General features: G+C 42.4%; 1 protein-coding gene across 5 annotated transcripts in view; it reads left to right on the top strand.

The window, feature by feature from the left end:
• Window positions 1–13,457, top strand: part of ME3 (malic enzyme 3) — a 117,252-nt gene that overhangs the window by 82,318 nt on the left and 21,477 nt on the right. For all 5 annotated transcript variants that reach the window (XM_072926881.1, XM_072926867.1, XM_072926861.1 and 2 more), the window contains 3 exons: window positions 863–938; window positions 4,277–4,438; window positions 7,230–7,333. In XM_072926881.1, coding sequence (XP_072782982.1) covers window positions 863–938; window positions 4,277–4,438; window positions 7,230–7,333 — 342 coding nt within the window. The remainder of the gene's footprint in view (window positions 1–862; window positions 939–4,276; window positions 4,439–7,229; window positions 7,334–13,457) is intronic.

The following is a 13,457-nucleotide window of genomic DNA, read 5'->3' as shown; positions in this document are numbered from 1 at the left end:
AAAAAAAATAAATAAACCATAAATCTAAAACATGTTTCAAAAATGATCTCTTCCAGATCCTGATTTTATTTAAAGAAGGCACTTTTGTTTAAACCCCGAAGACCTTTGCATTGAGAAGTGATCAAACTTAGTGCAATCAGCTGTTATTGTCCATATAAACACTTCACACTGAAGTTACATCCAAACATTTATTTTTCTGTTTCACTTCTTGTAATTTTTCATGATTTTCACTTGGTAAATGTCAAAAACTAGGATCAGATGTTCATGGGGAAAAAAGAAACACTGTCGCAAGAGCAGGTTTGGCTTGATCAAAGCAAATGTCATGGCAGATTCTGATCCAGTTGGATTGGAGTTCTGTGGACTAGAGAGGTGACCCAAAACATCTAGCTCTGGAGCAGCCACCCCATCATTGACCCTGGTAGCTGGGTGAGAAGGATCATGCTTTCACTGTCTTGTCTGGATGGCCAGGATTTGAAAGAATGAGTAACAAGCTCATGGCAAAACCATCAGACTCCACTGCATTTATCAAAATTGTTTTAACTAGAAAACACTTCTGCACTAAGGCAGAGTTTGCTCCCTGAAGCAAAGATGTTTCACAAGTGTTAAATATGCAACACTGGTGGCTGCTGAATGAAGTTGCCATTAAGGACATTGAGACTTTTGGTTTGAAAATAAGAATTTACCTTGCTATTAGCAGTCCCTTGAGGTCTCATTTTTGTATCAGTGAGTTGCCTGGTTTTGTACTCAGCAGTTTACATCCCTCCATTTTCAAGTCCACCTGTTTCCTTTTATCTTGGATTTACTAGTTTTATTACAAGGCTTATTTTTCTTCTCCTTCTTTCCTTTTCTTCTCCTCTCTTAGGGGATTGTTTATCACCATCCATGACAGAGGCCACATTGCAACAATGCTAAACTCTTGGCCTGAAGAAAATGTTAAGGTATGTGCTATGTCTTCTGTGGACTGGGAAATTACAGGCAGTTTGGTGCAAAATGGGATATTTAGTAGAACTGCTTGGCATCATTTACATAACTGACTGTTTAAAATGACAAGCAAAGAATGCTTTTCTTCCTAAGCCAATTTTCAGGCTGAACTTCAGTTTCAATTTCCAGTCAAGCTGGGAGTTCAAAGACTTTATCATGTATGTTTGCAGTCAAGAACAACTTTTTCTCTCTTTCACAGGTAGCAGGATCTTGGTCAATGAAAAAAAATGTGCATGATAATAAATTTGCACAGAATAGGGACCGTAGTGAAAAAGCAAGATATGCGTATTGAAGAATTGTGTGGTTAACTTGTACCAAAGCTCTTTAAGATATCTCTGTAATTAGCATGATTGTGGGACTCCTTCCCAAATCCAGTGAGTCATGCAGCATCAAGAACACTGGCAACTCTGCAAATCATATTTGATATCCAGCAGCTGAAAATATTACTGACACCCCACCCAAAAAGTGTTCTTGTGAAGTGTTTTTCACTAGAGCTCGGGGCTGGGCAAGTCCCTGGCATGAAATGAAGTCAACACTTAAGACAGGTCTTGCCAGTCACCTCACCTTACTCTATCAGTCTGAAAGTACATCTTCCTGGGAATTTCCATGGCTATTGACAGAGTTTTGGTCCCCTGTCAATCATCTGCTTCTTCCAAGAACAAAGGTTTGGCAACTGAGAAAATCTTGCAAGCATTTTCCATTTCCAAGGGGAAAAAAATGGAAATTTAACCTATTTTCTGAAAAAGTGATCACAGTCATACAAACTTGTGTTTGGAACCATGGAGAAGAGAGGCAGGCTAGGTATTTTGTCCTTGTTCTGTCCAACAAACTCAGTATTTCCATTTGTTTCCAACTCAGAACTGTGAGCAGAATTCATTATGGCTGATAGAAATGTTTTTGCAGATGGGGAAACTGGCACAGAAAGATTAGAGGCTGTTGTTGAAACAGCCCCTCTGGCACCCAAAACAGACCATAAGAAGGGCAATGGTCCATGAAAGAGATTCAGACTATCTACTTTCCAGGTTTACCAGACTACAAAGGCAGCTCATTTTAGCAGTCTCACTGTTATGGACCACATGGTTCCCAGTGTCTTTGTGCACAGCATTCTTCATGTCTGAACTGGTAGGCATCGGAACACTCAAGATTTTGAGATAAGTAGGGAGGCACCTGGACTGCATCTAAGTCCCTGGAGGGAGCCAGTTTGTTTGGTTTTTTTTAAGGCTGAACACTCCCCACTGTTGAACACCACCCACTAAAGATAGTGCAGAAATACCTGGAGATGCTGCCCACATTTTGCTCATTAGATTTGGCTCATTAGGGCTTCATGGCAACAATGTAGAAATGGGAAATCTGGGCCAAACCCTGAATCCTCTGCCTGGAAGGGCTGGAAGGGTGCTGGTGCTCTGCTTAGCTTAGCAAAGCTTCAGCCAAGCTCTAATGAGCCACACCTTCAACCCTCCTGTCAAAGCTGGGCTGCCTTGAAAGAATCATAGTACCAGAAGCCAACAAGTGAGAAGAAACCATTTCTGGTTCATACTTATGTGGGAATGTGGGGGGTTTGTGTCTCTTCCAGGATGGCCAATGAATCCTGACATGACGAAATATTGGTTGGAATTCTGGGCATCTCAGGAGTGCCTTCCCTTGACAATTTTCTCTCTGGTTCCTTAGTCTTGTACTTTTTCCTTCACAATGGCCCAGCTAAAGAAAAATGAATGCATTTAGATGGCTGTCATAAACTGCACACCTAACCTTCATACGGTGGTTTCACTAGAGTCATCAAGAAAATTTGTATCACAGATGGAAGTAGAAAACAGGTTCCTAACTGTTAAACCTATAACCTCCTACATTCAGGTAGAAGGATCTGCCCTGCTCAGCCAGAGATTAATGTCCTATTTCTTGAGTTCTGATCATATGAACATGAGTGAATAAAACCAATAATGTCCTGGTATATCAGGTGCTCACAAAACATGTGCCCTTTTTTGGGGTGTTTTTCAAATCCAAAGAGCCACAAACAAACGTGACTCCAGTTCCCCCTCTCTTACAAATGGCAATGCATTTCTCCCATGCTGTATTTTCTGTTCTGATTCATTTGTCAGTGTTGCCTTGAGAAGCTTTAGTAACTATAGAGTGCTGCAGCACATCCTAGGTTGAAGAATTCTTCTCTCTCTGATAGATATCTAAATGCTATTGAAAGGTTTTTAGGTTTACCTGAGAACACTTATTTGGATGAAAGGGGATCAGTGCTCCAAAGAAATATTTTGATTCATTAGAACTTAATTTTGTTTTAATATTCTCTGCATAGTTGGAATATTAACTCTATTTCAGGATAAACCTGTAGCAGTGCATATGCTTGCTGCTTTCCCTATTCCCATTACTGCCTTTCAATCCCAACTGCATCCTCTGGGTGTGGTAAAGAAGTGAGCGCACACCCAAAACCAGATGGAGCCCACCCAAAAAGAGACTTTCTCATTGCTAACACTTCACATTGACTCAAAAGGAAAAGCCAATAGCAAAAAGTTCAAATATGTGTATAGTTTATGTTGAATAAGGAAGGACACAGAAATATGTTTCTTCCACAGATGCAGTTCCTAAGCACACTTTATCCTTCTAGAAAAAAAAGAAGAAAAAAATCAAGGCTAGATCTCATTTGTAATATTTCTTGTAGTACAGCTGGGGATGCAAAAAAAAAAAAAAAAAAAAAAACCCATGCTGCTACAGTGAATGGAAGTGTTCTCCAGCAGAGTTGCTGTTGTACCACAATGTGAGGTACTACCTACCTGTTAACCACACTTTCACCTACCCCCAAAAATGAGCAGCATCCTGTTGCTAACAGCTAATTAACATGCTGTTGTAGACAAGGAGCAAATATCCATTTCACAGTGTGTCACCCTGTTTTTTTTAAAGTTTTCTATGTCTTCTAATATCTACATATTTCTACTAGAGTTCTCACACACTGTTCATGTAAATAATTATTGTTTTACATTCTTCTTTGTGAGAAGAGAGAATTGATAAACTGTTAGTTTGACCAGTGTGGTTGGAGAGGTGGCAATTTCACCCTCCAATCCACTGTCACTTTTAGAATTCTATATATTGCAAAGTCAATATAATAATAGTCAATAGTCAATAAAACTTCCTCTTTTCCTTCTTTTACATCTTAAGTGAATGCATGAGTTATTTCATGTCGTAGTACAACAACAGTGCATCTGCAAAGTGGCATCAGTGTGGAAAGAGTGGAGCTGGTTTTGCTTCTAGAGCCTTGGCAGCCCCATACAACAGTCTCTTTTGATCCTCCTAGGCTATCGTGGTGACAGATGGAGAGAGGATTCTTGGTTTAGGAGACCTAGGAAGTTACGGCATGGGTATCCCAGTTGGAAAACTTGCTTTGTACACAGCTTGTGGTGGAGTTAACCCACAACAATGTCTCCCTGTTCTACTGGATGTTGGCACAGACAATGAGGTAAGACAATTTTTCATAAATCAGACATAGGGGAGAATGAATCAAGATTAGTGCTTAAGTGAGGCCAGTTCTCTAAATGTGGAGACAAAGCTGGAGACATCTGAGATGAGATGGTGGCTAGACCAGCCCTGCAGGAAAGTGGGACAGTTTAATTCCTGTTTGATGCATGAGAAACTTTTGTTCTTATGAGGAACTGAAATAAACATGAAATAGACCCATGGTCCCCGGTGAGAAGACTCAGAGCCTCAGTTACCAGCTGGAGCTGAAAGCTCAGCTCCACCTTTCAGCATGGCAAGGTGAGTGGACAGGCTTCTTACAGGAAGTCCCAGAATGATTCTTCCTCTGGTAATTGTGAGGGAACAGGCAGATATTTATGTCTGTGTAGAGATGACTATATTCCAGAAATGGAGAGTCCCTGGTGAGTGGTTTGGGAATGATTAATTTCACTGTTTTGTTAGATTGCACATGTTACTGCACATGATAACCAAGCAAGAGGACTCCATCTGTTTGCAGATTTTTGCCTTATGACTCTGGCTCAGAAAGGCCAAAGTGAAACATTTCAACAATGCCAGAATGGACATCTGTGAGGATGTCTTTTTAAAATTAATATCATATAGCGATTTGTGATGGCCTGGGTTTGTCCATTTTTGTAAAATGTACTTGTGCTTCACATGACCTCGTGTAAACCAAACAGACATTTCTTGAGGGACATAAAAAATCTGGGGTGTAAGAGCTTTGAGTTTGTGTATGAAGATGAATTATTGCTGATATTTTCAGTCATTCTGATGCTAACTGGACAGCTAGATATTCTGCACCCCTTTCAGTCCTGCCCCAAGCCTCTCACACTGGACCCTTGAAAAGAATGAGAGAATGCAAAATCAGTGCCCATAGATGACTTCTGAGAATCTCAATTATGTCTTTGGTCTCTGGACCCATGATTTTGTTACCCCTTTAGCATAGCGGCCTGTCAGGGACTTGTGGAATACAGGGTGTGCTCATCTCAGCCTGATTCATGGTCTTTCCTGAAAAGGGAGAACTCTGAGTTTGGACCCTCTGAGGCTAAAGCGGGAATTAAGTCTCAGTCTCTCACTTCCTGCAGTCTCCAGTCAATAGAACATTGTACTTAACTTTGGATCATCCATCTCTTCCGTATCCTCCATGCTAATCTGCATGCCATGAGTGCTTTGAGCCTCCTAGCTGGAGCTTATCCCAGAGGGACCTGGGTAAAAGTGCCCTTCCCATGAAAAGCATCTGATGGTGTATTTCTGTCTTGTTCCTGTCTCAGCAGACAGGAGACACTAAAATCCAAAGTGGCACCAATGATTTTTAGGCCTCTGCAAGGGTCAGATGGCATCAGAAAAGGGGACTTATAGGATCAGTCTTGGACCCTTTTTCTTCTGCCCAAAATTAGATGTAATTTATGTGTTTAGGAACTTCTCTGTGATGGCAATTTCCTTGCTTTCTCTTGTGCATAAACCCAGATTAACTGAACCCTAAGCACATCCTAGGAGTATCCTGCCCCATAACTAAACTCATTTATCAGTGCATAAATAAGATACCTCTTACAGGCATTCATCCTGTTCATCTCTGCCCATTAACACCTGGTGAGCCAAGGGTGACTGTGTTGCTAACACATGAACCTTAGATAGACCTCAGTAAATACAGCCATTTTATTATATTTTTAGCATCAGTTGCCAGGTTCTTCTTCTGACAGTCCATACACTTTCAGCAAATCAATCTCTTTTCAGACCTCGGCATTTCTTATCTTGTCTGTGGCAGAATTTTGCACTCCATGAACAGGGAGCATATGATGCTGCAGGAGCTATGCAAATGGGTCGCCTTTCTGTTTGGTGGCCCTGCAGAGCCCTAATGTATCAAACTCACAGGAAAACCTCTTTCACCTTTCCTTCTAAGGGAAAACAGCTGTGGCTGTAAAAACAAATCTGATATTAGCATACCTGCCAATATTTAGGGCTATATGTCTGCAGGACAATAAGTTTGAGATGGCTCATCATCCCCTCATGGATAGTTCAGTTCCTGAAAATGGAAGGGAAGTAGAATTCCTTTGCAGTAACTCTCAGAGATGTTGGCCCACCTGTGTCCTGCCAGCATTTGTCCTGTAATTGCCATGCTGACCCCATCCTTTTTAGGTGCTTATGGCTGTTTATTTAACATCTGCTGGACTGGTTGGAGGAATGGCTTGATTTTATGTTCCTGATGGGAACTAAATTATAAATTAATCTGTTGTATGAAAATACCTTGACTTTATACTTGCCAGATAACTGAGGCAGGTGCAGGTCTTGGGAACATTCTGCCATCTGATCACTGATTGTGGTCACCGCTGTGCTGTCACCTAAAAGGCCTAAATGACACATCATTTCAAGTTACATCAGGTGATCTTCATTACACAAAGCACTGTTTGTGGTCAACAGCTGTCCTGCCCTCTGTGCAAAATTAAGAACTGGACGCACAGTGAACACCCCCACACAGGGTCAGTTTTATTCACTAGGAGTGAGGCACTTTGGCAGAGAGCCTTTGGTAGAGCTGATCTGGGGATGCAGAGCTCCATTTCCTATGGCAGTCAAGAACTGTTGCATCCTCTGACTTTATTTATGCTAAAAGATAGGCCATAGCTTCCTACGGAAACACTTCCTGCTTGGGAGGAGATGCGTGAGCTGGCGAAGTAAAAGTAACATGACTACATCAGAAAAAAATTTTTGGTAGTCTGGGACATAAATCTCTGTCCATCCAACAGAAGAGACAATGTCAACAGAATTGCTTTTTGTCCTAGGCTCTCCTGAATGATCCACTGTATATTGGACTGAAACACAAGCGGGTTCGTGGGAAGCAGTACGACGAACTGATTGATGAGTTTATGCAGGCAGTTACCAACAAGTAAGTGGGGTTATATACATGCCTCCTCTGGGCTGCTTCCATTTAAGAACAAATGTTGCAACTCCTGAAATAAACATCAGTATAATTGATCATCCAAGCAAAGGAAGGTCATTTCAATGCAAGTCTCCTGGGTGGTCTGTAAATGACTCTTTATGCTTGAGCACTCTGTGTCAAAAATATTTGTCTTCAGACAACTGAAATGGGACTGACTATTTATAAGCATTTCCTATCCACATAAGCCAGAGGTGTCAAACATCTGTCCTGTGGGCTGTGTCTGGCCTCTGTCATGTATTTATGAGCCTCATTCAGATAGTCAGAACCTAAACTTTGGTTTATTTACACTTTAGAAAGGAAGTTTCTAGCTCTTGCCATTGTGAAGGAAATCATCTAAATGGAAATGGCATGTTCCTTCACACAGTGTGGAGTCTGCAGACTGCCTCTTTATGGCTTTGTCAAAAATAGGAATTTTCCTGCTGGTTTTTAAGTCTGTGGAGTGAGAAGGCCAAGATTATAAGTATGCGACAGACCAGCTGCATACTTCCATTCATCTCACTAACTGGGATAGAGGGTCTCTGATGTACTAGGAAGTTTAATATGGAAGAGCAGAACTACCACCTCAGCCCTGTGCACCTCTCTGAAAAATAAAAGAAAATGTATTAAACTCTCCATGATGATCCAAGGAGATTATCATAAGAAGGAACATGAGGACAATTGTTAAGGAAAAACATTTGGAAAACTACAAGCTCATAAGCAGCTTTTTTCCCCTTTCGTAAAGCTGCAGATGATACTGATAAGGAGCAGCAGAGAGCTGCAGTCTGTGCCTGATTGCCAAGCTGCTGCCTGTCTTTTCTTCCCAGTGAAGGAGCTATGTTTGACCCTCCCTGTGTGTCTCCAGGCAGCTGGATGTGTGTGTGTGTTCCTGCACAAAGGGGAGGGAGCGGTGGTACATGTGTCATCACCTCACAGTTCCCTGTCTCCCTGGAGGCAGGAGGCACCATGAGCAGTGTCTGACACAGCACCTCCCCATCCACTGAGAAGGATGGGTGTACACATGGAATGAGTGCCCAGCTGGCTGTGGGTGGAGGAAATAGGGGCAGAAATGCAGAGTACTATCTAGTCACATCTGAACCCTCTTTATATTTGATAAAGAATCTTGACTGAAATGTCATTTGATTACGCTGTAGTATTATGTTAGATGCTTTGTGTATTATCTAGTGAGAAGAAAATCTTAGAGGCCAGAAAGCTGGTAAAACACAACTAGGAAATCACAAGAGACAAGCAGAAATGATTTAAGGGTCATCAGGGTTGATTTGTGGGGGTTTTGTTTATTTTCATTGTAGTCACTAATTAATCCTTCAGGAAAACCCTATCCTGCTTTTTTTCTGGCCAGAAGACCATGGGGGTATTGCAGTGTTGGTGTTGATAGAATGGGAACAACAGAATGAGAAAGCAGATGATGGTCTCAGCCATCATAAATTTGGCTCTGAGATTTATGCTTGTGGTGTTAAATGCAAAGCTCATTGCACCCACTAAAGACAATTTGCCTTTTCCATGCTTGCTGTTGGAGAGGAAGGATTGGCTGTTATTTTCCTGTGTTTAGTTTACATGAGCTAATCTCCACATTGAAGGGAGAAGACCATGAAACAATGAACTCTTATCTTGGGAGGCTGTGAAGTCATGTCTAATGCTTTCATCCAAGTATTGGTAATCAAGTTCCTGGGGCCCCTGTCCCCACTTTTCTATTTCCCTTAACCAGGATGAATTCCATGAACACAGTAAGGCCCCTGAAAGTTCTCAGCAAAGTGGGGCTGGGAAATTCTGCTTTACACTTCTCCATTCACATCTGTAAAGTATTTGGAGATCATAGAGCAGAAAGAGCCATTACCCTATATTATTATCCTGACCACCAGTGTACTTTAAAGCATTGTAGGAGTGTGATCCTTATGCACTCTGGGCTAGTGAATAATCCCGCTATCAGCCTGGCTTTGGCAAACTCATATGAAGCAGGTTCATTTGGTCTCAAATTTCCACTGGAATGATTGGATTCAACCCAGTAGGAGCTCTCACTTCTGTTACAAAAGGAAGCAGAAATTGTTCAGAAGGTCAAGAGCATGCTGCTCTATTGTAGCCTGCTTCCACTTTTGAGGCAACCTGTGAGTATGAGCTGCTGCAATCTCTTATGCAAGTCTGTAATGTCACATGAAAATTCAGTTACTTGGGGAGGAACCTTTTGGTTTTTTGCCACAAATCCCTTGCAATTTGGGGGTTTCCTTTTCATCTTGATATTCATGCAGAAATTCTGTCTACTTCCTGAGGGTACTTTAACTTCTCATGGAAACCATTTGTCAGTTCCTCTGCAGAGGTACCTCCCACCCTGCAAAGTACTGCTGGCTCAAGGGACATTTGTCACTGAAGTGGAATGTGTTGGAGCCCACAAAAAAGCCAAGGGAGAGAAGATTTAATAATCTAATGGAATAATAATATCAAACAGATGTTAAATTTCTGTTGCTGGAGACCCATAGAGTCAGTAGAAAGGACTCCTGGTCTCATAGTACCCACCTAGTAATGAAACGAGGTGTGTGCCTGAGGGTTCAGAGTTAGCAATTCCAATATTTTGAAATAAAGTGTAGGTACCCTGGGCAATTTTAGGAAGAAAAGCTTTTTCTGGAACAGCTGGATAAATTGTTGTGTTTTCCTGCTGCCTAAACCACCATTCATTACTCTTTCACCTAAAATGTGTGAAATGACTAAGCTCTTTAACAACAGCTCTAAGCTATGGTTTTTGCTCCTCTTGGGAAGCAGCTACCTGCAAAATCTGACCCATTGAGCCTACCTGTGTCTGAATGAAGCAGCCTGAGAAATTGCTGTTTTCTCACAGTGAGCAGCAATATGCTTCACATGGGAAAAGGCACTGCTTCAGTTTTCCATCTGCTCAGTAACTGTGGCAAAGGACAAGTCCGTTTCGCTCTTAACCTGGTACATTTCTTTAGGCTGAAATAAGTATTCACCTGAAGTGTCCAAGGATTATAATCAGAGTAAACCCCAGAGTTTCTGGGGCGTGAATAGCTCATCAAATTAATGCTTGTGTAGCTTTCATCATGTTCCAAGGGGCCAGACCTGTCCCAGAACCCCAGCCTCCATTTAGAGCTCTAGCCTCAGTCGCTGGCTGGTAGATGTGAAATGTGCAAGCCTGAGACTCTACGAGATGTAGTTCCCCATGCCAGCAAACCGTGTCAACAAAGCCTCATTAACCTGTCATAACTTCACTCCCCTTTCCTTTCCCATCAGTGCTTACTAACAGAGTGACCAGGGGAACAAGCTTTCTGTCAGCCTGTGCCAGAAGGCAGAGCACAAAAAACATCAGGAGATCAAGTGTTCAGTTTCTCAGATGGAAAAAGAAAGATACCTCTGCTGAGTTTCTTTTTCTTGTGTATGTTGCTTACCTGATTTCTCTTTGCCTAATGCCTTCCCAGTACTTTTTACTCACAAACATACCAAGCCAGGTCTCATGTGCTCTTCAACAATCAGAACCTTTTTGAAAAGAAGTCACCTCTGTTTCAGCAGTTCTCCAGGGTCATGGATCACAAATTCACCAGCACTTTCCAGAAACAAAATCACTAGTACAGATACACCCCCATGTTATTTCTTCACATGCTCTAGTTAACTTGGATAATTGATCCTGAAAGATTAGACTTTATTTTCTAGGCACCATTATCTAGGCACTGATGGGCTTCAAATGCCCTCACATGTACTGCTAACCCTCAAAGTCACTTCCTAGCATCTGTGTGTCTCTTAGGAGGTCTGCACACTATCACTAGTGCCCTTGGGCATCATGTAGACCACATCCAGCCTTCATGGAATGAAGGGTGGATATTCTCTGTGCCCGTTTACCCCAGTTACCATGGCCAGAGGGACTCTGACACCATTCACGAGGGAGAAGTGATGGTGATGGGAAGAGCCACCCCAGCTGTCCATTGTCCTGGCTTGATGTGATCATCAGCCAGCATCTGTAATCTGCTTTAGGACCCTGGATGATATTTTAAGTCAAAGAACAGTATTTAGTTTTCATTAGCTTGATTTTCTGCTACTGAGGAATGACTGAGCTCCAGATGTGCTGCTAGGGATCACTGTGGCTTTTATTACCATGAGTTCAAATCCTTTGGGATAACGCAGTTACAGATGTCACAAAGCCCTCTGCTCCAGGCTTTTGTCTGGGCTTTTCTACCTATGCCAGATGAACCACAGCAGTTTCAGTAAGATGCAGCTGAAACTGCTGAAGATACTTTGTGCAGAAGATACAGGGTGAGGCCCTGCTCCTTGTTGTGTGCCTCTCGCTGGGTTTAAGAGAGTAGCTCAAAGCTACATCTGAGGGTCAGCACTAATATGGTTGCATCTCCTGCTTTTGGCCCACACCTGAGGAGCTGCAGTGCCTTCCTCTTGCCAGCTGCAAGCAGGATGATGTCATTTTGCATAAAAGCACTAGAATGGTCATAGCAGCCATTAGTGCTGGTCTTAGTGCTTCAAAGTCACGAGACTGGATGTGCAGAATAGTTGTTTGGAGTTTTATCCTTAAAAAGAATATAATGAAAGTTGACTACGAACTTTCAAGATTCTTTTTTCCCTCAAGAACTTTGTAATTAATCTTAACTTTATTTTGCCCCTTATCCTGTTTCTAACAGTAGCTCATAGCAGATGCCCTGGCATATGACTAAGAACAGCAATCCTTAACACATCCCCCAGTTTCCAAAATGTGCAATTCCGGGATTTCCTGATACCTTTGTGCTTTAAGGGGTGCTTTTATTGATGCAGCACTCGCTGAATCCACAGCAGGCTCTGTGCCTCAGAGCATGGTGGCTATGTTTATGTTGGCAGAAACCCAGTGAGACTCCTGCCCAATGTTAGAAATTGTCTGTAGCCTAAGATGCTGGTGAGGCAGGCAGCGGGTCCTGTTGGGTTTGTGATGCAGCTCCCTACCATGGGATTTCTAAACCCAGGACCCAGAGTTCCTAAGTTTGTATCGGCTCCAGGGTCCCCCTGGAGCCTTCTCTCCTCCAGGCTGAACTCCAGCTCTCTCAGCCTGTCTTCAGTAGGAGAGATGCTCCAGCCCTTTGATCGTCTTCATAGCCTCCTCTGGACCCACTCCAACAGGTCCACATTATTCTTGTGTTGGAGTCTCCAGAGCAGGAGGCTGGATCCAGGTGGGGTCTCAGGAGGGACATAATCCCCACCCTTGCCCTGCTGCCCACATTGCTTGCATGCAGCTCAGGACACTGTTGGCTTTCTGGGCTGGGAGCATATTCAGTTCTCCATCCAGAAGTACCCCCAAGTCCTTCTCCACAGGGCTGCTCCCAGCTGGCCTCTTAAGGAGGTGCCTGGCCAAACTGACCCCTAGCCTTGGCCAGGAATTGTATGGCAGGGTACTGCTGCTGGTCTGATGAGAAGCCTCACAAGTATCATAGTAACAATTTAGTGCTAAGGTTGGCCTCAAGACACCAGAGAGACTCAGGTTCTTGTCTTGTTTTACTTGCCTGAGTGGACTTTGTTTTTCCAATCTTAAATGCTGAGCACTTGCCAAGCATTATATTTTTTCTGATGATGGGCTTCTTTACAGATAATTTAGTTTTGGAAATCAGAATTTGGTTGCTGATGTTTCAAGCAGCAATAAGATGACAAGGGCAAGGACAATTTGTTTCTTCTCTGCCTGGTTTTATCTAAGACTATGGAAACGAGTTGCAGCTCCTCAAAGCAGATGCCTTGCATCATGAATGGCTGAAAGCAGTGCTATACAATTTTAAATTCAGACAAGGACTGGAACTTATTTCTTGTGATTCTTTCTGTAAAGAAACAGGATCTTCTTGCAAATACTTTTTTTTTCTTTTTTCTTTTTTTTTTTTTTTTTTATGCATGCATGTAAGAATGCATTATATGCATTATACTCCCTCCTCATTGACAAAAAAAAAAAAAAAATATCAAAAAACAACTCTTGGTCAGCAAAGGCACTGCACAGGTCCTCAGGCCATCCCTTGAAGTTCTGACTTGGGCAGTTTTGGTCAGATGCTTCTCAAATGGTAACTGCTGCCTCATGAATTTTTTCCTCTCTGACCTCATGGCTTATAATGAGTCT

This window comes from Taeniopygia guttata, chromosome 1, assembly GCF_048771995.1.
Source record: "Taeniopygia guttata chromosome 1, bTaeGut7.mat, whole genome shotgun sequence".
NCBI classification, from domain to species: domain Eukaryota; kingdom Metazoa; phylum Chordata; class Aves; order Passeriformes; family Estrildidae; genus Taeniopygia; species Taeniopygia guttata.
This window is presented reverse-complemented; position numbering and strand designations above follow the sequence as displayed.